General features: G+C 46.2%; 1 protein-coding gene across 2 annotated transcripts in view; it reads left to right on the top strand.

Annotated features, from left to right (window-relative positions):
* The first annotated feature begins 462 nt into the window (after positions 1 to 462).
* The window catches only part of LRP8 (LDL receptor related protein 8), a 132,317-nt gene continuing 111,293 nt past the window's right edge, over positions 463 to 21,486 (top strand). For both annotated transcript variants that reach the window (XM_015870590.2, XM_015870589.2), the window contains exons 1-2: positions 463 to 620; positions 1,269 to 1,388. In XM_015870590.2, coding sequence (XP_015726076.1) covers positions 551 to 620; positions 1,269 to 1,388 — 190 coding nt within the window. In that variant the 5' untranslated portion in view covers positions 463 to 550. The remainder of the gene's footprint in view (positions 621 to 1,268; positions 1,389 to 21,486) is intronic.

The raw sequence follows: 21,486 nt of genomic DNA, 5'->3' as shown, positions 1-21,486 counted from the left end.
CTAAATCAGCCCGCACAGCCATCAGCGCCCGGCTCGGACTATGGGACGCTGCTCAGCACTGACTTGCACAAGCCCCTTTAAATGCACAGGTGCGTTTGACACGGCAGCGCTGCAGGGTTTGCAGCGCATCGGCTCGTGTACAATCAGTGCGTGATTCTTTTCTTAAACAAAGACCCCCCGTATCATCACGTCGATGCCGTTGCACTGTTACATTCACGTTACACCTGCACGCGTCTGTTCATAACGAGGTTAGTGACGCTCATCCTCACACACGCGTTTCCCAGCGGCACTTTGCAGCCCGGACGGAGCTGCATCGCCCCCAAGTACCGGAGGCACACGGCCGGGAGATGCGGAGCTACCGGCCGCTTCCACGCTGTTCCCGTTGCGCGCTCCCGATGCCGTTTGCGCGTGGTTGCGGTGCGGGCGCGCACACGCGTGGTTCCGCCCAGCGGGGGCGCGTCACGGCGGCGCGCTGCTGTAGGCGGGGCCGCGTGGTGGCGAGCGGGGAGCATCCCGCACACGGTGCGCTGCCACGGACGGAGCGGGCAGCATGTGCCGGCCCGCGCTCGCCCGGCTGCTGCTCCTCCAGCTGCTGCTGCTGAAGCTGGACCTCGGGAAAGGTGGGTCCGGCTCGGCTCGGTTTAGCCGTGCGATGCGGGGAGGGCGCGGGGGTCCCACCGGCCCCGGGTGTTGCTTGGCGTTGCTTGGCGTTGCGAGCGGAGGAGGATGGAGCGGGGACCGTGTGAGCCGGTCAGCGCGACCCGAGCGCCGCTGACAGGAGCTGCCACCTTTAATCCCCCGCTGCAGGGATTTGTGCCTCGGCAAAGCGGCGTCTGCAAAGCAGATTTGCTCCGTCCCCCCGCCCTCAACTTCAGCCGGCTCGTTCCCCCGTTCCGGGAGCTCCGCCGGTACCCGATCACCTCTTTCTCCCCGCGATCTGCCCCTCAGGCGGATGCACGGAAGGCTCCTGGCCTCGGTTCGCTTTGCCATTTTTCTTTGTCTTTTTCGTCATTTTCCGTCCCCGCGTTTCTTTATCCTCCGTCTCCAACCCGGTGCACGGAGCGCGGTAGCGGCCCTTCCACGAGCACACAAAGCTCCGTGCACCGCCGTGCTCCCGTGGGGAACGTCCCCCGCCCCCCGCCGGCTCCATCCCCATCCCCATTCATTCCCTGCTCCCCGCTGGCGGCTCCGGGACCGACCCCGACCCCGGGACTCCCCCGTTGGCGGATCGCGCCCCGCTGACCCGTGCGCGGCCCCGTGTCTCGTAGGAGCAGCGAAGGAGTGCGATAAGGACCAGTTCCAGTGCCGGAACGAACGGTGCATCCCCGCTGTCTGGGCGTGCGACGAGGACAACGACTGCTCGGATAACAGCGACGAGGCGGATTGCCGTGAGTACCCGGTGGGGCGGGGAGCCTCGTTAAGGCCCGTATAGCGCCGTACCGAGCCCGGAAGGGCGCGTTTCCTATATGTGCTGCGCCTCTTTTTTTTTATGAATGAATGAATGAAGTCGCGCCGTGCCCGGCTCCGGAGCCCATTGGCTGCCGCGAGCAGCAGATCCGTGACGCTGCACGGCTCCCCGGCGTGGCCCCGTTCTGCTCCGCCGCCCGCATCGGGTCCCCGGGGCCGCCCGCTTCGGTCAAGCCGGTGGGCAGCAGGGACAGGGCTGTGAGCAGAGCCAGGTGTGCACGTGGAAGCCATGCTTCAAAGCTGCCCACAAGGTGTGTGTTGAAATCCGTGTGTGCGACCCTGATGGGCAAAGAGTGCTGCTGGGCAGCCTTAGCTACGTTGTACTGATGGATTCCGTGTTAATGAGAGGGAACAGAGTGCAAAGAAACCGTACTTCCCATCTTGGGTATTGTGCCTTTTCCTTTGGTGTGGTCCTGTGTGTGAGTGGCACCCAGTAACACGGGGCAGTTTGTGGGGCTGTGCTGTGTTACCAGCTCAGCAGGTACCACATCTCTCAAGTTATCGTTGTAGAATAGCAGGCATTGAAATAGCATCAGGTTTTAATTCACTGAACTCTTCGAAGTGTGCAGACTGTAAGAGTACAGCAAATAAAGAAGTCAGTGGCTGTGTGTTCCCGTGCATATCCCGTTAGCAGCATCACTGACTGCTGTGTCTTTCCGTGTATTCGGAGTGCATCAGTTTGTGGAGAGCTGGGATTCCCAAACTCTTGTTCATAGGGAACTTTTTGATGCTGTGAGATAAAGCATAACTTTTATTTCACAGAATCACAGAACGACCCGGGTTGGAAGGGACCTCAAGGATCATGTAGTTCCAACCCCCCTGCCTGGCAGGGCCACCAAACATACACCTTTACTAGATCAGGTTGCCCAGGGCCCCGTCCAACCTGGTCTTGAACACCTCCAAGGACGGGGCATCCACAACCTCCCTGGGCAGCCTGTTCCAGGGCCTAACCACTCTCCTAGTGAAGAGCTTCCCCCTAACATCCAACCTAAATCTTCCCTCCTTCAACTTAAAACCATTTCCCCGTGTCCTGCTATTGTCAGCCCTTTCCAAGAGTTTACTCCCCTCCTGGTATTTCTGGTGCTTTTGGACTCAGGGCTTGACAGACTGCATGCATAAGTCTGTGATACGTTCAGCAGCATTCAGACAGGAACGTGCTTTATGTGGGAATTCTGCTACCGCAGCTTGGATCTGGGATTTTTGAGGTTACAAAAAGCTCATTGATGCTGTGGCTGACTGAGAACAAAGCTGGGACTCATGGTCAGTTTTAACTGCGAGTGTTTGCACGGAAACCTGTGAGTTTGCAGTGACCTGTGGCAGTGTGGGCAGTCACGCAGCACCATGATGCTGGGCTGCTGCAAGTCTCCTGGCTAAAGGCCCCTCCGCGTGCTGCCATGCAAAGGCCTGGGGAGCTGCAGGTGGTAGCAGGCTGTGCTTTGGGAGCTGCTGTGCAGATGTTAGGCTGATGGATGGAGCGGCATCTTCAGGCTGTGCGCCCTGTGCTCCACATTGAGCTCAGGTTTGTGGCCTGAGCTTCTTGTCTAGTGCAGGTGATTCAGTGGTGAGCAGTATCCAGGCTGGTTTTCTTCCATTTTTCCTTCAGGTCTTTAAGCATTGTGTTGGAAGAGTGTGTGTAAAACACAGTCCTGAACATGTGCTCAGCAGGAATTGGGCTGTGTTAGGGCTACAACTGCATCTGATCTGCTTCAGACAGTTTATACTGTTGGGGTGGTAAAAATAGAGTGGGGTAGATTGTGGTAGAATGGAGACTTCCTGATGTTAGAAGGGGGAATTTTTGGGTGTGAAGACATCAGGGATGTTCTTCTCTTTAATATGAACTTGACATTTATTGCAAGTCTTGATATAGCAATTGGCAACTCTGCCTGTGGAGGAGGGTTGGAATTACAGGATCCCTGAGGTCCCTTCCAACCCAAACCATTCTATGATCCTATCAGTCATTGAGGACTATTACAGAAATTACTCCTGGACTGCTAATATAGTTTTATATATACATACACACAATGTATACACACATACTCAGCAGGTGCTTCTTTAACCCATCTGAAAGATAGCTTTTTTTGTTTCTTTTGTGAAGAGCAGGGAGTTGACAAGCTGACAGTGCAGAACCATGTGCTTCCTTCTACCATCCGTCCTTGCATAGACTGCTGCTGTTGGGTTTGGGTTGTGTTTTTTGCCTCCTCCAGAGCTCCGCTGGTGTAATATCGGCTTTTTAAAAGGAATTGTAGAGTAGAAGTAGGATTGGTTACCATTCTGTGTCATCTCCTGGGAGTTTGCTGTCCATTCAGTAACCCTGCTGTGTTATGGCTGGTAGCATCAGTTATGTGCTGCTGTGTTGGTGTGAGCATGGCCAGCTCAGGAAATGAAGCATGGCAAGATATTGACTTTGTAGCACTTACAGAGGGCGAACTACTGAGTACTGGCTTGTGAACTGTGTTAAGTTTATTCTGGGCTGCACAGCAGCCTTGTTCTACATGTTGTAGGACCAAGTTCTTCCTTGGTATGTGGTGACTGACATTAGAGGTTTTATTTGTGGGAAATGAATTAAACTGAAGGAATCCAGTTCTTTTCTTTTTTTTTCCTTTTTTTTTTTAAGGAAAAAAGTCCATTTTAGTGCAATTAATCCAAATTAATAAAGCTTTTTGTCTGCTTAAATATTTCAGCAGTGATAAGTTCTGAAATATGGCACAGTTGCCAGAAGCACCCAGTTGCTTAACCAGTTTCCTAAAATGAAATGAGCTCCGAGGCCACTTCAGCTTTGTGGTGTCTGCCTGCAGGGGGACACATCCAAATGCAGAACTACTGGTGCCTTTTGAAGTTCCGTTTTCCTTCTTTGCATCGAGGTACTTTCTGCATTGTTGCTTTCTGGTTGCCACTGCTCACAGGTATATTTTATGGCACAGGACTGAGGCTGCCTAAGGTATGAGATGCAGTATGAAGGGAGTTACTGTTTTAAAGGCTGTTCATACATGTCTGGAATGCAGGATGAATGCTTGGAGCATCAGCATCTGCTCCCTCAGCTCCTGCCCTACCTTGGGGCCACAGTCTGCGGCTTGTAGCTGAGCCCTGCTTGCTGCTGGCCAGACTGCTGCTCTGCTGCTGGCTTTGTGTGCAGAGAATAGGGGGTTTGGCTCTTGTTGCCTGTGTGACAGCCTGGGAGGCAGCCTGATATTCTCCTTGCTTTTCTGCTCAAAAACTTATTTGAGAACTGAAGTCTGGATCCTGTGAAGAGTTAAATGTGGCCTAAGTGTGATGGTGCACCGGGCTCACACGTTTTAGGACGTGCCAAGGTGAGACAGCAGCAGGAGTCACAACGGTCAGATATGTTCTGTGACTTCTTTTTGTCCTCCGTTGTCTGTTCCAGTTTTTCTTCAAGTTCAGTGTTGAGACAGTACTCACTGTTCTGAGTAATTGCTTTGTGTTACTCCAGTGATGCAGGTGGACGTCACCATGGGGAGGATTGTAGGTGTCCTTGGCATATGCATGATGATAAGCTCTTGATTTTGGAGGCAATCAATTAACTGGGTTGCATGGCCGTGCTCAAACTGGAAGTGCAGAGCAGAGGCAGGGCTTGTTTGCTTGCATGTCTTCCTGTGGCCTCAGTGTCGTCATCTGTGCAGTGTGGGCATGCAAGCTGGTGTCTGAACTAGTTTATGGATTTCTTGTGTAATGCAGTAAATGCTGTTACTCATTTTTCTTCCTTTTTTTTTGCTACATTCTCATTGTCTGTTCTGAGAAACTGAACTTGCTTGGGGTTTTTTGGTTGTTTTGTTTGTTTCTTTGTTTGTTTCCTGGTTATCTTTTGTCTGCTGCATTCTTTATGTAGAAATCAAGCGCATGTAAATCAAGTACATGTGTGAAACCTGCTCTCCTGCTTTTCCTCACCTCCAGGCACACACACTTGAGGACCTCTATTAACCACAGGTGCAGCTGATCTCCTGGAAGCGGTGCTTTGCTGTCACTGCCAGTCCTCATCTGGGGAAGAAATTGAGGTGGGACTGGGGCAGGATTGCAGGAAGTACAGAGGAGGAAACTGGGCTACATGGGCTGCTGGGGGCTACAGAGGGAAGCTTAAGTTTTATGGGCTGCTGCTGTGCTGTATGAAGAAATAGACTGTAGATGCAGTTCCAGATCTGCAAAGCTTGCCTGAGGTTGGAAAGAATGGGAAGATTAAAAAGTAATGATTAAGTTCAAGAAGGAAGTGATGACATTGCAGTCGAAACTGACCGTGACTTGGTTTGTTTATCAGAGAGCACAGAGCTGTCATTTCAGGCATGTTTGGAGCCGCAGCCTGCAGGCTTCACCCAGAGCATCCTGATGTGTAAAAAGGGACATTGGAAGTCAGTGTCGACCAGCTCTCTTTTGTCTGCTGTAGTCCAGAGCCAGGGTTAGCATGGGGTGGAGATGTGGTTTCTTCCTGATTGATGTTGGGATGGAAGATGCTTAGGGTTATTTAATATTCACCAGCAAGTGTTCAGAGATGAATTAAACAAACTACATTAGGAAGCTGGAGTAGCAGAGTGGAATGTGTTGGTGAACATGTTAATCTGATGCACCTGATCTGAGAGATCTGTCAGGGCTGGAAATAATGAGTTTTCTTGACTCTGTGGTCTGCCTAAAGAGATGTTAAACACTTGAGGCTTGGAAGTGTAAGGCTTGACAACGTCTGACAACTATTGATCCTCTTATCTGTTACTAATATTGCAGACCCAGATCCTGGTCCTCGCAGTGTTCCTTCACAGCAGCCTCTCTCATTGCCTTCTTCCACCCCACGAGTTTCCATTTACCTTCAGCTTTCCTCTGGCAAGATGTTGCCAAAGCGTGTTACTGCTACCTCAGCTTTTCCGTTCTATTAAATGCCTTTTAAGATGCTGAAAGACATCAGTTTCTCTTCCTTTGCTTTGCTCAGGAAAACAAATGAGAGAGCTGAGTTTGAGTGATGGGGATGGAGATGTGTGTTGCTGCTTGTTTCCTTCTGCATGGCACGGCCTTGGTAGGGAAGCATTCTGCCTGTCCCCATGCTTAGTGCTGACAGCTGGTTGTAGCCACAGGGAAACCTCTGCTGTTCTATGGTGCTTGTGCAGGAAATGTTACAAATGTCGAGTGTGATTTTTCTAGCGGTGTTTCCTGTTAAAATTATTACTATTTAGAGAGCTGCGAGGGAAGTAAAGAGAGTCAAAGGGCCTGTGATATAATTAATGCAGATTTTCTGCTCGGTGAAGGATTCTGTCTGAAATTCAAGAGATAACGAACTGATTAGATGTTAGAAGTTGCAACAGTGCTGTGAACTGGTCGAAAGAATAAAATGAAACCCATCCAGATTGAAATGTTGTCAAGAGGCAGATTTGAAACTCCCCCACTCTACTCCAGTGCTTTGCACAGCCAACCATGGGCTTACCTCAACCCTAGTGGAAGTGTTTCAGTTTTCCCTCCGGGTCTCCTGCCTTCTTTTAGTCTAAGATAAGGACTGACAGTCAGATTAACCTTCCAGTGGGTGTTAGAAACTAGAAGGGAATTGGATTTATAGTTGCCTTAGTTCAGGCAATACAGCCTTTGGGCTGAAGCCACATGGAGTCAGCTTTGCTGCCAGATTTTCTTTCGTAGCGAAGATGTTCAGTTTCTGATCTATCAGTATTATTTTTCCATTATTAATATTTATTAAATGCTTGAGAGCATGTGTGGCACCGTACCAGGGCCAGAGCAGGCAGGGCTCAGTTTCCATGGCAGCCAGAGAGCAGCCCTGTACTTGAGAACCAGAAGGGCTCTTTTTGGCAACTGCTGTCTGTTCTCTGATTACTTTTTAAAGATGGAATATAATTGAAAATGTATTTAGTGCCGCAGAATCTTGTCTGCCCTGGGTGAGAAATTTGCCTACTGTAAGTTCTTTTGTCTTTTCTGGAGTTCTAGTTTAGTTTCTTGTAGCTTCTGTGCATGGGATTTCTTGGACTTGCAATGCACTGAAAAGCTGGGGCTTGGGGGAGGCGGGGGGGGGGCGGAGAAGAGGCTGTGTTAAAAATCGATTGAAATAGATGTAAATTTCTTGCTGATTTTGCTTCAATTTTAGCTACGTTACCTTGTTTTGTACTCGCATCCCTTTCCAAACAGCCTGTAGCACAGTTTTGCAAATTAAGAGAATGATTATTGAAGAAACTGTGTACAACCGACAGCAAAACTGACTGTTCTGTTTTCCTCATTTAGAGAGCTGCTCCAGTTCCAGCTTGTGACTTCTTGTATTTCAGCTGGCCTCATTTCACACTTTCCACACTCCTCTCCTAGAGGTGTGCAGGTGTTACGATGTACATTGAGGCACCAGTTTACCTGATTGCAGAGGGTGAATGAGAATTTGCTTCTTATCCCAAGTGTTCAGTGGTGCATTACCCCATAGAGATCTTCTGTCCATCTTTGCTCTAAAATTAATGCCGTTAACTTACTTGGTGGCTTTTTCAGGCTTTTTCTGTTGCTGTTGATGAATAAGGTTCTACTTATCTTTCCAGTCATGTTGCACAGTTCTACCGTATCAGCTGCTTGGTTTGCTGGTTTAGCAGTGATTGTGTATCTGCAAAGCTTGTTGGATTTGCTGGACCTATTCTGTCTAAATCTGATGTTACTTGGCATGATTCAGGAAGTAGTTAGGAGCATGAGAATCAGGAGTAGTGAATGTTTGCACTGAGAATACAAATAGGTGACAGGTGATGGCTATTTCGGATATAAACTTGTGTCTCTGTACAAATCTCCTCTTGAATCACAACCGTATATGTGCAACTACTTACAGAGGGAGATGCCCCAGTCTGTGCTGACTGATATAGGCCAAGGCATATTTACCTCCTAACAACATGGTTCTGGTCATGTTAGTGTATAGTCATTGCACCTTTATCATCCACTGGGTGGTTCCCACTTCAGCTGCTTATGAATCCTCACCATACAAGTGGACTAATTATTATCTTACGAATGGAAAAAGTGAATCTTTGAGAAGTGATCCTTTGCCCAAGGCTGAAGAGTGATTCAGCAGCACTTTGTGAACACCGATGACTCATGAAGATTGTTCCCAATTTCTTGTTTTCTGGTCCATTATCACATTGTTTTACACAGATAATCGCGTTCCGTGGATTAAATAACTGCTCAAGGGCTCAGCCTTTGCTTTTGTTGGGTACAGTTCGTAAAGTATTCAGGAAGATCCCAGTGCTCAGATAACAAGCAGTTTCAGAACTTTGTGATGGCTGCTTCAAGTTGCCACTTGCATTTCATATTAGCAACAAAATACACAAGCATTTGAGCATGAACTTGGTACTTTGTGTTTCAGAGTAGACTTCTCTTCCTGGCACATTCTGATATATCCTAAAGAGTAATGATGCACTGCATGTGTACAGGCATTCGTCAGTGCAGCCACCTTTTAGTTGGCCAGAAGTCCTGCTTTTGAGATTGCACATGTCAGATGTTTTGTTGTTCCTTTCCATTTCACGTTGTGCCATTCCTCTCATAGAATGCTCAGGTGGAAAGGACCTTAAAGATCATCAAATCCAACTGCAACCTAACCAAACTACCCTAACTCTCCTGGCCTTTGTTACCTCTGTGCCCACACCTTGCTGTTATGCGAGCACTGGCTATACAAGAAAATTATCACTGCTGCACCCAGGCTTCCATCCACTGTTTGTAACATGTCCTTGTCTGGCCAGAGCCGAGATGAATAGGGAAGTTTAATTCACTGGCATGCATTTTATTGATGTCTCTCTCTTCCTTTTTTTCTTTCCTGTGTAAAATGGTGGGATACAATTTGCCTTTTGTAACTCCTGTGTTTGCACAGTGATACTCATTTCTGCCAGATCCATAAGTAGGGCTGCACCCTTTCTTTGCTAGCAATAAAGGCAGCACTGAAGTTAGCTGGGTGCTACTATCTGATCCCTTTGGGCTTGTTATGTCGTTTAGAATGGGTAACTTGTATGGGATCAGTTCCTCAGTGCATGATAAATCATCACTTTCAGAGGGAAGCTGTGGAACAGTCCCTGCTGGGATCACATTGGTGTATTGAAGTTGTAAGCTTTGTTCTAAGGAATTGCTCTTTGATAGGTAATTTCCATTCACCTTTATACAAGAGCTCCTGTATATTTGTCCCACGTTCCATTTCATGCTGATCCCTGAGATTAAATAGGTATTGAGGAACTGTGTTGTTGGGTGCTGTAAAGAACTGCATCTCTCCAGCCCTGTATAAATCTAGGTACCCTCTTCCAAAGGATGGTGATAATGAAATGTATTTAACTATTCTTCATGGTTGTAGATGAGCACAGGCCTGAGCAATGTGCAGCCTGTTGCCTGGCTTGTGCTCAGCATCTCATTGCCTTGCTAGCATCCTTTTCAGTCTTCTTGTGCAGAAGGACTTCAGCTATTAATCCCCATGGCCCTGTTTCTCAGGGTCCTGTCCTCAGCAGCCTCACACAAAGCCTTTATGAGCACCTTCTCTCTTTAAGGAAACTGTGAGCTCGGCTGAGAGCAGCACACATTTCTTCACATTTGGTTATGCACAAATGTGCGTGAGTGCTGCCAGCCTTATTTTGTGCAAACACTTGTAGAAAAGATTAATAGCTCCTCCACAAATGCTATACTTCAGCCTACATTGAATCTTCTGTGTTCACGGGATGCATTTGGTTCTTCTACGTTATTTTTAGATGTTCAGAATGAAACTGAGGTTGAGGCAATGCTGTTCAGAGTGATGGTGCTGGAGAGAAGGGGGTTGATGTGGAGCTTTGCACCTGCTTACTGTTCAGAGCAGCTGAACACAGAATTGTTAGGCATACTGTGAAGTGTATTGGCAAAAGATAATGCAGAATATGCCTGTTCACAGGACAGAAGTCATTACCTGTCACTGAGCAGTTTGGATTCTCCAGCTCTCGAGGTCAGGACTGAGATATTCAGCACCATGGGAAGTGTTGCATTTCTGCAGCGAGAGTCAGGTTTGTGCTGGGACTCACAGGGCTGTTGTCCTGGCAGCTTCACTTGTGCATGCTCAGCACACTAACAGAGCATTTCAAACAAACCTGAGGGTGAAAAACCATTTATTTCCCTGCCTTCTCTCTGCAAGTTGGATAGCTGTCAGAGGGATGTCTGTAATCATAATGGTTAAACAGTGATCTGTTATTAACCATTCCTTCTCTGATTTTGTTGTGCCGGCTTCATTTTCATATCACAAGGTTAATTTTGGAGTACAAAAAAGACACTTCTCTGGCAGGGAGCAAGGGGAAGGCAGGATTTGCCCCCTTTGCTTCCTACCAGAAATTGCTTTTTCTCTGTGGAGGAGTGTGTTTGAATGTGGCATTAGGAGCATATTCGACAGGGCAGGTTTAGGGCAGAGCCTGCTACATCAGTTTTGAATAGTGTTTTATACTTGTTTTTGGTGAAGTCTTTTGGGATTGGGTGTCTTGAGGGAGAGAACAAGCCTGATGAAACACAGAACAAGAAACTGAAATTCCCCAAAGCTTTTCTTTAAAAATTATGGCTGTGTTTTTGGGTTTTTTTTTGACTTGTTATCATCTCTGCTTGAGCTGGGGGCTGAAGAAGAGGCTTTTTGGTGCATCATCTTGACCTTTAGCATAGACAAAAGGCATCTGTAAATGTCATTTTTTTCTATAGCAGTTGGCTGAGAACTGCTGTTGTAGATTGGTTTTTGCTTTGTTATTTTTATTATTTTCCTCTCCCTTTACAGAAGCAAACACTTTTACAGCAGTTTTACATGTAAGAGTGTTGTGAGTTTCTTTGTCTGACACTGGATGAATTCCCCTCAGTAGATGGGAGGAGGGAAGATCCATTCAAGAAGAGAGAAAGAGAATTTAGTTCTCACTGAGTAGGAATTTGAAGATCCAGGATGCCATTGCATCTTATTAGAAATCAGAATATTACAGCATAAGCATCTTGGGATTGAGGAAGATATTTGTTGTGTATTCTGCTCCAATTCATTATGGTATTTGATGGGGTTTCCTTACTGTTGTTACTATCAGTATCCTGATGAAGGGAGGGTCAGTGACAGGCATTCTTTCATTTATGATACCCATAGCTGAACAGTGATCTTGCTTTGGGTTTTGAGGCTGTAAAGTCACTCCTTGTTAGACTCTGTTCGCAGCTTTGTGATCCTTTAAGGAAGGGTCCAAGCTCACTCTAACAGATGGTGTGTTATTCCTACAGCTAACACAGGTTCTCCGTGTAGGTGACCTTCAGATATCTGCCTTTTGGAGCAGAAAGACCTGAGAAGTTCTCAGTGTGGTGTAGGGGTAATGTGTAGACCTGAACTCCACCTAGGAATCTGAAAAGAGCAGGGAATATTAAATTTATACTGAGAGCCTGTGGTGACAGTAATATACCCACAGTGCATCTAGTGTTCCCTGCCCTAGGCAGCACAGCTGGATCTGAGTGCAGTGGTGTACAGGCTGTGTTCCTGCCATCCATGGGCTGTTACCCTTTCCTTCCTAACATCATGGATCCTGGCCTATTTATGGATTGGAAAACCTCAGTGTTATTGCTTTAATCCACTGTCTTACGAAAACAACTGAAGTTCATGTTGTGTTTTAGATACTATGCAATATATTCAACTCTGACACACATACACAAAAACCCTGCGCCAAAACAACCTGAGCCATTTGGAAAGGCTGGTTCTCCTACTGAGCTGCAGCCCATCAAATTGCACAGCGAAACTGTGCTGAGTTCAAGATGAGTTTATTGTTGCTGTGTGATTATTTAGTGAGTCATTGTAAACCCCTTTAACTTGGTTACGCCAACATTACGACTTCCATCCTGCACTCTCAGTTCCCGTGTCATAGCTGATATTAACAGCATTTTCCTGTAATGTGTAGGTATTAAAACCCCTCAGAGAATTCCATTTTTAGTTTGACTGCGGTAAGTGGCCAGGCAGGGTTGCCAAATGTGAGCAGGCACCGTTATTTTCTATCCCCGATGTGCACTTGTCTGTAAGTATGTGAACTTGATGGAGATTTGTTTTGATGAGCTTTTGCCAGGTCTGACTTTTGTTCAGAGAGCGTTATGTCTGAATAAGTGACCCAAATAAACTGCCCTTACTTTTTCCAGCACTCAGTCTCTTCTCCACGAGAAGAAGAGGTAACAACAACTTGATCTTGCCAAATATTACACAATTTCTCTATGAAAACAACTAAGATGAAGTTGTACTGGTCTTGGACGGATCCTTCATCAGGAGATGGTGCTCAGGAGGGCTTCATGCGGCCCTTCTGGGGACAGCCTCCATGGGCCTTGTTCTGGGGAGCGTGCAGGGAGATCCAGGCTTGTTGGGGGTTGTGAAGCAGCCTCTAGCTGTGCAGTTTGAGTGCTTTGGGGAATTAGGTCAGCAGTTCTCTGCTGGAGGAGTCTGCCTTCCTGTGCAGGGTGCTCACAGTGTAAGCTTGTCTGGCACTGGAAGTCAAGGAATAGAAATAAAATGTCAGCAGGGCTAAGAATGGGACCCACGTGCAAGGTCTGCAGCCAGCTGGAAGCTCAGCCACATCTGAACTTCTTGGTGTTCATAAATAGAACTTGCGATATTGGATGAGTAAATATGGCCAAAGTGGAGAGCCCATAAAGAGCAAAAGAGGATGTGGTGGAAAAAGGAGGCTAAGAGCTTGTTAAAATGGGACCTTGTTTCAACAGGCTTTCCTCAGCCAAAAAGGCTCTGTAAACTTACTCTCAAATGTCATTAGGGAAGTCTTCATCTGGAAATGCTGAGCAGCGTGTGTGCAGGCCTGTTTGTTCTCAGACTGCTGACACTTACGGTGTGTCTCACACTCCTTACTGGCTCTTTGGGACTGGATAATTCCCTGTCAGCATCAGGTGATGCTGGTTTGATCCCCATTGTCGTGCTGTAAAGGTGAGTGGCTTTCTTCATCTCACAGCTGAGTTTGATGGGTTGATAACACAGTTACTGAAACATGCAGGAGACCTCTGCACTGATTTATTGCTGCTATTTCCTGTGGAACGGGCTTTGCTTGTAGAAAGCTACAGCTGTTGCTGCAGAGACCAGGAAGGATGTGGCCAGACGTCAGAAAGGTGTATTCCTGCTGTGATAAGTAGCCCTAGGAAAACACAAATGCCTGCCTTACCCACTTGACTATTAGTGTGGCAGCTTGGCCCCAAAAGTAGTACTTCAAAGTGGGCCATCTACTTAATAACCTAGAAATGAAAACTGGAAGTCTCATTATAGCCATCAAGAGGAGCTGTGTGCTTAGCTCTTTCAAAAAGGTGGTCCCTTATTCAGGTAGGGGCAGGGATTCACATCAGCAAGGCCCTTCGCTCTTATTTCTCCAGTTCACTTACTTGTGGGGATATGGTTTGTCTTTCTCTTTGTAGGGTAGTGCAGTCCGTGTATGGTCAGAAGAGCGGACCAGGAGCTTGGTATTGCTATTTAGTTTCGCGTGTGTGCTTGCAAACAAAATCAGCAAATTGGCATTTGGTCAAGAGCAGCAGCTTTCGAGTTTAGAGGGACGGGCTTTTGAATCCAGTAAGAATACTGAATGCAACCCAGATGGCATCCTGGAGGGAAGTTTTGTGGTATCAATTAGCTTGTAGGTGACCATGCTTCCAGCCAACTGTGAATCATTTGGCAGCTTGCCACTTGACTGTTAGTGAAAATTCAGAGCATTGAGATGAAAGAGAGATCCTGAGAGACAAAGAAACGATGTCTTCGCTTCAGCAAAGAGATTACTGGGTACTGTTTCTTAAATGATTTAAACTGTCTTCTCTTGTACAGCCACGCAGCTCGGCCTCATTTGTGTAAATGAACCCATTAAAAATGTTTGTTCTGTCAAATTTCACTGACTAAAATTTGTTCTGAAGAAGGAACCAGAAAATAGAAGGGCCACCTGCGGCCCCCCAGTGCCCCTTCTTCCCTCTGGAAATGATGTTCTTATCTGGGTTTTAGGATTTGGGTATTTCTACTGCAGATTACAGCTAAATGAAGCTGTTAGATTCTAGTCTCTAAAGGATCCGCTAAATCTCTGACACGATGACTGTAGTGTAGTAGGCTGTGGTTTCGTATCAGTCCGCTGAGATCTGAGTCTAAAGAACCGTAAGACTAAATTGCCTTTATGAGAGAGCTGTGGGAATGTGACTTACCTGCTACAGCACTGAATTGGAATCGGTTCTCATTGTCTTACAGAACTTACATCCGCTTACAGAAATGTTTCTGTGGGGCTTTTATATACATATATATAAAGTCTATTTTAAAGAGGTTTAAAACCCTCTCCATGTCTCGGGTGCTAACATTTCCAATGGCTTCTGCATCTGTACAGTGAGGGATAATTAGGCTTGTAGAGCAGATGTTCTGGAAGCCTGCACTGCAGCACGCCTGGCTGTTTCTGGCTGCAAAGGTTTCCTCCTGGGTGCACTTGTTTTCATGTAGGAGAACTGCAAATTCCTGGACACTCTTTCTACATCCAGTAAGGACTCTGAGATCTCTTACCGGATTTAATCACTAAGAGCTTTAGAGAGCAACAGTTTGGCTTCCAGGAACTTATTTCAGCTGCGTAATGCTGAGTTTTTACTTTGCACTGAAATGTGCTATGGCTTTTCAAAATGAGCTGAAGTGTTTGCAAGGAAATAATGATGATGATTCGCACTCCATTCTCCTGAAGATCAGTAATAATTAAAACAAAAATACAGCCCAAGGAAGGTGAAATGACATCCTTATCAGAACTGCACACTGTAATGTGTGAACTTGTGCCATTCTGGCTGGTAGAGAAAGAAATGGGCAGATGGGAACAAGGCTATCAGCTGTGAATATGGAAGTAAGCTGAGAGTGACTGAGGATTAGCTTCATGCACAGCTAAATGTTCTTCGTGGAACTTTCTGGTCTGGAGGTGTGATGTAGCTCAATTCCATCACGTCACACAAGGCTGGATGCTTCTCCCACTTTAGCAGCATTTTGCTTCTGAAAAGCATTAAATGGAAAAAGCGATTTAATAGAAGTGTAGCCCATCTTGTCTGAAAGTTGCACCTGACTTCTTGCTGAACAGGTACCTTATGAGCAGATGTGCTTTCCCTCCTCACTTTGTCATAGACAGGGGCAGGCAATCTGCCTTTCCAAGGCCCCGGGTTTGCTTCCATTCAGAGGTGACAGGTCTCATTCAAGAGTGCCTTTGCTATGTCATTCCTTTTGGCAGTAGTCCAATGCAAAGCACCCGGTTATTTTTCCAGCTTCAAACAGATCTGCTGTGAGAAATAACAATAGCTTCAAGGAAGGAACCAGAGGTGCAGCTCTGGGGGGGAAAAAAAACAGAAGCTTTCAAAACTTCATAGAAGTGTCTGGATGGGAAAAAAAATACTGCTCGTTCAGGATGATACAGCAGGAGCTTTCTGGGGGCGTGTGCTTTGAAGTGGGAATAAGGAAAGGCAACAGCTTCTTATTCCTGTATTCTGACTGCTGAGCCAGGCTCAGATCTTCCCAGTACCGAGCAAACCCGTTTCCAGTCAGTGGAAACCATGGGGATGTCCTCAGTCCTTCTTGCATTTCATGGTGTCTACAAAAGAAAGAAGCACGGGCATCCAGTCTCAGGCATTTTACAAGTAAAGCTGGAGCATAATGTTATTTTTAGATCTGATTTTTACATGCTTTCCGAAAGAGCTTTGTCTCTACTTTGCATAAGAATGAAGCTGGCAATCAGATCTTTATGTAAATAAAACCTGCGGCGCACTCAATCATTATTTTTTTGCTTGGCAGGTATAGCACAAAGTCACAGCAAAGCTCTTTAATTCTTGCAATTAATGCTGATCTTACAGCACCAGCCACAGCTTTAAGAGTCACTGAAATCCAAGCCTGCAAAATCCTCCTCAGAAAATTGTCTTTTGCCAGAGGTCGTGTTGTTGTGGCACTCTTCTGTTTTAATTCTCATCCTGCTTTTGGCAGAGTCACGTTTGAGAGCTGTGTGTTCCTGCTCTTGGAATGCTGCAGCAATCAGGAAGGCATCCTAACAACGTGCTGCCAACCTCCTCTGAGTGACTTTCCACCAGTGCAGAATGAATCCATCCCAACGCTAACCCGCAGCAAGGTTCAATTCCTTCCTCTCAATTATATGCAGCAGTTTATGCTGTGGTCTATCAGCTGCTGTATGAGAGAGAAAGCAGTAAATACAGCAGAGGGTTGCTGTGCATATACAATTTCTGTTGTTGGCAGCGATAAAAAATCTGTTTCAATTTTCCCTTGACTCCTTCCATGGAATCCCTCCCAATGTTTCTAATATTTACTGGGGCTGTGTGCCAGGGATGCTGGATGAACTGCTGAAACCCAGAGTGCAGCCGTGCTTCCCCTGTGCAATGGCAGCTGCTGCAGGGAGCCGGGGATGAGTGCGCTGATCCCTTCTACTCCCAACAGCAGGAAAATTGTGTAAGGGGCACCATCATCTTTGAGCACTTGCTGGGATGGATTATTTTCCTTTTATCTTTGTGGCAGAAGTCACAAAGCTTTAAGGCACTTACGGTTTGGAGACTTAAGCTGCCGGCCAGCAGCATGGGGAGCTGAACTTTAAATCTGCTACTGCCAAAGGAGTCTGAAGCTCGCACAGTAGTTTTGAAGGTGTTGGGCTGTTCTGAGATATGAGATCGTTAATCTTTAGAGTAGACAAGACCTGGACTTAACCTCTGAGTCCTCTTCACTGTCTGTTGCTGCGCTGATGTATTGGTTGGTATAAAAAGTCCAGTTTAATCCTCAGATATAATTTGAACTTGTTTGGCTTTTGGGTATTGAAGTCAGTGCTGCTACTCCTTTGGGATCATCTGCTGTGGGTTTATACCGGGAGCTGGACTCTGTGATCTTTATGGGTCCCGTCCAGCTTGTTATAGTCTATGGTTTCACTCAGGATCTGCAAGAACATTGGTTTTTCCATTTACATATCACAAATATACATATTCTTCCTTCTGTCCCCAAGGTTTTTGGCACGGTTGTGCTGTTTTATGGTGACTCAGCAGCCTGGCAGCCTTATGCACTTGCCAAGAATTCAAGTGGCCCAGTGTGATTTGTGCTGGCAGTCCTGGGTGCAGACAGACCCATGGCCTCTGTGACCTCTTTGCTTTTACATCTTCTAACAGTGGTGACTGAATCACTTCTACAAACTTGTATTGGCAGCACCAGAGCAAAGATATAGTTGGTTGGTTTTTTTTGCCTCTTAATATCCTTCTGCAGAAAGAGTGCAGACATGGTGGCAGAACTTATAACAGCTGCTGGGTGAGTTTATACTCTGCTTCTCTTCCAAGAAGGAGTAATATTTTTTGGTCTGTGTTTTGTTTTGACCTGAGGTGAAGCAAGGCTTTAAGTGTGAAACGTGTCACAGGAGGTTACCATGCCAAAGATGTCCAGATGTCCCCTTCCAAAAACACCCACAGACGGCCAAGGTGCCCCCCAGGCTTCCAGTCCAAGCTGTATCATGGCAGACTTGCTTGAGGATTTCTAATGGTGGCTTTCTCTTCCATTTCACTTTCATATCATGGAATAAATCGTACAAACCTTTGGTCTGGTGCCTCATCTAATTGCTTCCTCTACAAGGTTTTTCTGAGTGCCTGAAATGCATGACACTAATGTGACTAATTATGGCTAATGAGTGTTGGTGGCTTTTTTATTTGTTTAAAGCATTCTCACCTTGTCTGTTTGGGGGTTTTTGACATTTGCTTTTGTAATCTTAAAGTTCCCGTGAAGGTAGATCTTACAGACTCATGCTTTGTTTTCAGACTTGATTGGAATTAATCAGCTGGTTTGATTACTGGTTATTAGCAAGGGGTGGAACTGACAGAAAAACAGCATGATGGCATAACCTTATGTCTTTGAGATGTACCAGGCAATGAACTTGTCTTCTTGGTAATGAGCTCTAGCTTCGTCCAGCCAGTACTGAGGGTGAGATCCATAGCACAGACATCTAGTGGTTGGATATCATACTGCAAAGAGACATCGAGGTGGCAAATCATTAGGGAATCCTGGCTCCATGTGTTTCTACAGGAAAAATGCTTCCAAAATGAAGGGCTTGCCAACATTTTGCTTTGTCTGTGCCTGTGGCTCTTGCTTTACCTAATGAATTGTTTTTATCTCAGCTCGTGAGTTCTCACTCTTAATGTTCCCATTTTCTCCCCAGTCCCACCTGGGAAGTCAGCAAGCAGCTGGGTGGTGTTGGGTTAAACCACAATAGACTCCAGTGTGCTCATTGAACAGAAAATGGAACAGTTGCGCTTGTATCAAGCTTTGAGGACCTGGCAATTAAACTTGCAGTCTCTTAATTTGTATTTTTATTCTTTTAAAACGACCAGGTTCATAGTGATGTTTTGTAACTTAGGGCCAGGGCTGTGCCTGTACGCTGATAGGCTCTAAGGGGGCTCTTAACTCTGCTGGGCTTTTCTGGTGTCTGCCGTGCTGAAATGTGCTCACTAATGGGGATGGTGCTGGTGTCAGACTTCCACATGCAGGGTTGTCACCGTCTGGTTATTCTGCAAAGATTCGTTCTTTTACTGACTTTGTTGAAGATTGACGTGCATTTTCTAAAGAAAATCTGGTCACCCAGCCCTAAAAATAGCCAGAGACAACTGGCTTCTGAGTAGCTTGCAGCCAGTCTGTGGCCTCGGAGGAAACAAATCTGTTCATGAGCTTCTGCTGAGCCATTTCAATATGTGACTCTGTCCGGTCTTTTTCATGTTTCCCCAGCTCTGAGCTTTGACAACTTCACTAAAATCACCAAAAGTGCAAACTGTCTTGTATTTCTTTCTGCACATTCAGATGGGACTTCAGAGGCCGTTTTGGCACCAGACCCTTCTGGATATGACTGCTCCAGGTAAATCCCAGAGCAAGATTTAGTGTATGTTTCTTATAGCAGCCACTGGCTCTGCCTGAGATGCAGAGCAGTTCACATCCTGCTGGACTGGGCTCTGTTCACAAAATTGTGGTGTAGCCATGTAATCAATGAGAAAAATCAACAGTGTGTGCATACAAGGGGACAGGATTGATGGCTCTTTAACTCACTGTCCTGCTACAGGTCTGTTTAGCAGGGAAAGGTACTGAGAAGCAGTGTGTACAGTGGGAGGCAGAGGTGCAGATCACTCACGGCGTGTCTGTAATGGCTGATGGAAGGAGTGAGATGCAGACTGAGTGGGAATGGCTGTGATGCCGTGGCAGGGCTCTCAGTGAATCGAGGCGAGGTATCTGAGCTGCTCTGCTGCTTTTCAGAGATTGGTCTGTTATTGCCTTGATCCGAATCTGGATGTGACGTTGGATGAATCGTTGAACCTCTCCGGGCATTGTTGCTTAAAATGGAAATGTCAATATTCTTGCCAGCCTTTGTGAACCATCACTAGATTAATGGACACAATCTTTTGTATCAAAAGCGTTACCTATAATATATTTTATCTTGTTTACTTGCAAAGCAGCCAGGCTACCTTAAAGTGTCTCAACTGCCAGAAGTGTGAGAAGGGGCCCTGCTGTGTTCACTGTGTTGAGATCCCCAGAACTAAAACTGACTTTAAATTCCTTTGCTCTGGTTTGGAGAATATATTTTAAATAATGCAGAACATTACTTTCTCATATGATGTTCTCAGCATTCCTCAGCTGAAAGAACCCACAGAAATTCAGGGTTACTGGAGGAGTGCAATGAGTGTAAGTTGGAGCAGTGTATCTGTGATGCATACAATACAGTACCTGGCATTTCTGCACAGGACTGGGGCACTATAGTGCTGGGCACTCAGCAAAAGGCCTGGTTCTGAGGTTTTAGTTCTTTGCTGGATCAAAGAGAGAAGAAGAAGGATATGAATTAAGGGCACAACAAATATCTTTGAGGCTCAGTCCATCTCCTTGTTGGTTTGACTATCTGCTGTTCTTAAAGCCTCTGATTTTGCTGTGGTTTTTCGTTACTGTTGGGAAAAATTTTGCTAGCAGATGTGGTGTAGTTCAAGCACCCAGTTATCAGCTGTGTGAGCTCAGCCCTCAAGACCTTGTTGAGCTCTGCCTGTGACTCAGAGGAAAGCAACAGGGAAAGCTGGGGCAGGAAAAAATCAGCTGCCGGTGTCTTCTCAGGCCAAATGTAGTCGTCACAAAGCCCTTGCACTGGGTGTGGAGGGAGATGCTGGGGTGTTCGTTTTGGTTCCTTAAGCCACAGTGGCTGTCTGCTTTTGTTAGCAGGCTTCTCTATTATTCCATAATCCCTTCAGACACTTGAGTTTGTCCTGCTTTCCTGCTGAAATAGTGGAGAGTGCTGGGAGGCTTCTTGTTGCAGAGACAGTTGTGGTCTTCGAATGCAACTTTTTTACCCTAATGTGACCAAAAAAAAATAAATAGGTAAATAAAATAGAGGCACAAAGGCAGAAGTTGAATACTGTGTCGCTTATTGCTTGATTTATTTGTGGCTGTGTCTGTCACACGGATGCCAGCCAGCGTGTTTTATCTTCATTTATGGTAGCCCAAAATGTTTCACCTGGGTTGATCTACAGTCTTAGACCAGACAGGGTTTATATGAGGAGAATTTTCTTAGCGTGTAGCCTGGTGCTATGGTTTTCTTTAAATTTAACTCCTCTTTTTCTCTCTGACCTGAAGTTCGCTTGTAAAGCTGTGCATGTTTCCAGTGCAGTTTGGATAATTAAAAATAGCTGCTTGTGGTGCTTGGCTTCTGTGCAGTCTTTTATCAGTAGTTCCTCTGAGAATACCTTGTATGTGGATGAATGGTTTTAAATGTAGTGAGAACAACATGGAAGATAAGCCATACAGACCTCTTTCCAAGCGAATTTCTTTTGCTTTTAAAGGCTTAAACATTACTTTTCAACTGAAAACAAAGCACACCAATAAGGAATGCTGAGCTTGTCTTTGTCAGTCTTGTTTTTTCCTTACTGATGGAAGAGCTGTGCTCACAGAAGGATGTCACTGGTGGGTCATGCAGGGCACGCAGGATGTTTCACAGGGAAACCTGGAGTGGCACATCTTGGTTATTCTGTTTTGTTCAGCACCCAGGACTGGGTGGGCTTAAAAGGATGGTGCCAGAAGAAAACGTGCAGTGA

Source organism: Coturnix japonica, chromosome 8 (assembly GCF_001577835.2).
Source record: "Coturnix japonica isolate 7356 chromosome 8, Coturnix japonica 2.1, whole genome shotgun sequence".
Classification (NCBI taxonomy): domain Eukaryota; kingdom Metazoa; phylum Chordata; class Aves; order Galliformes; family Phasianidae; genus Coturnix; species Coturnix japonica.
Note: the sequence above shows the minus strand (reverse complement) of the source record. Positions and strands in the feature narration are given on the sequence as shown.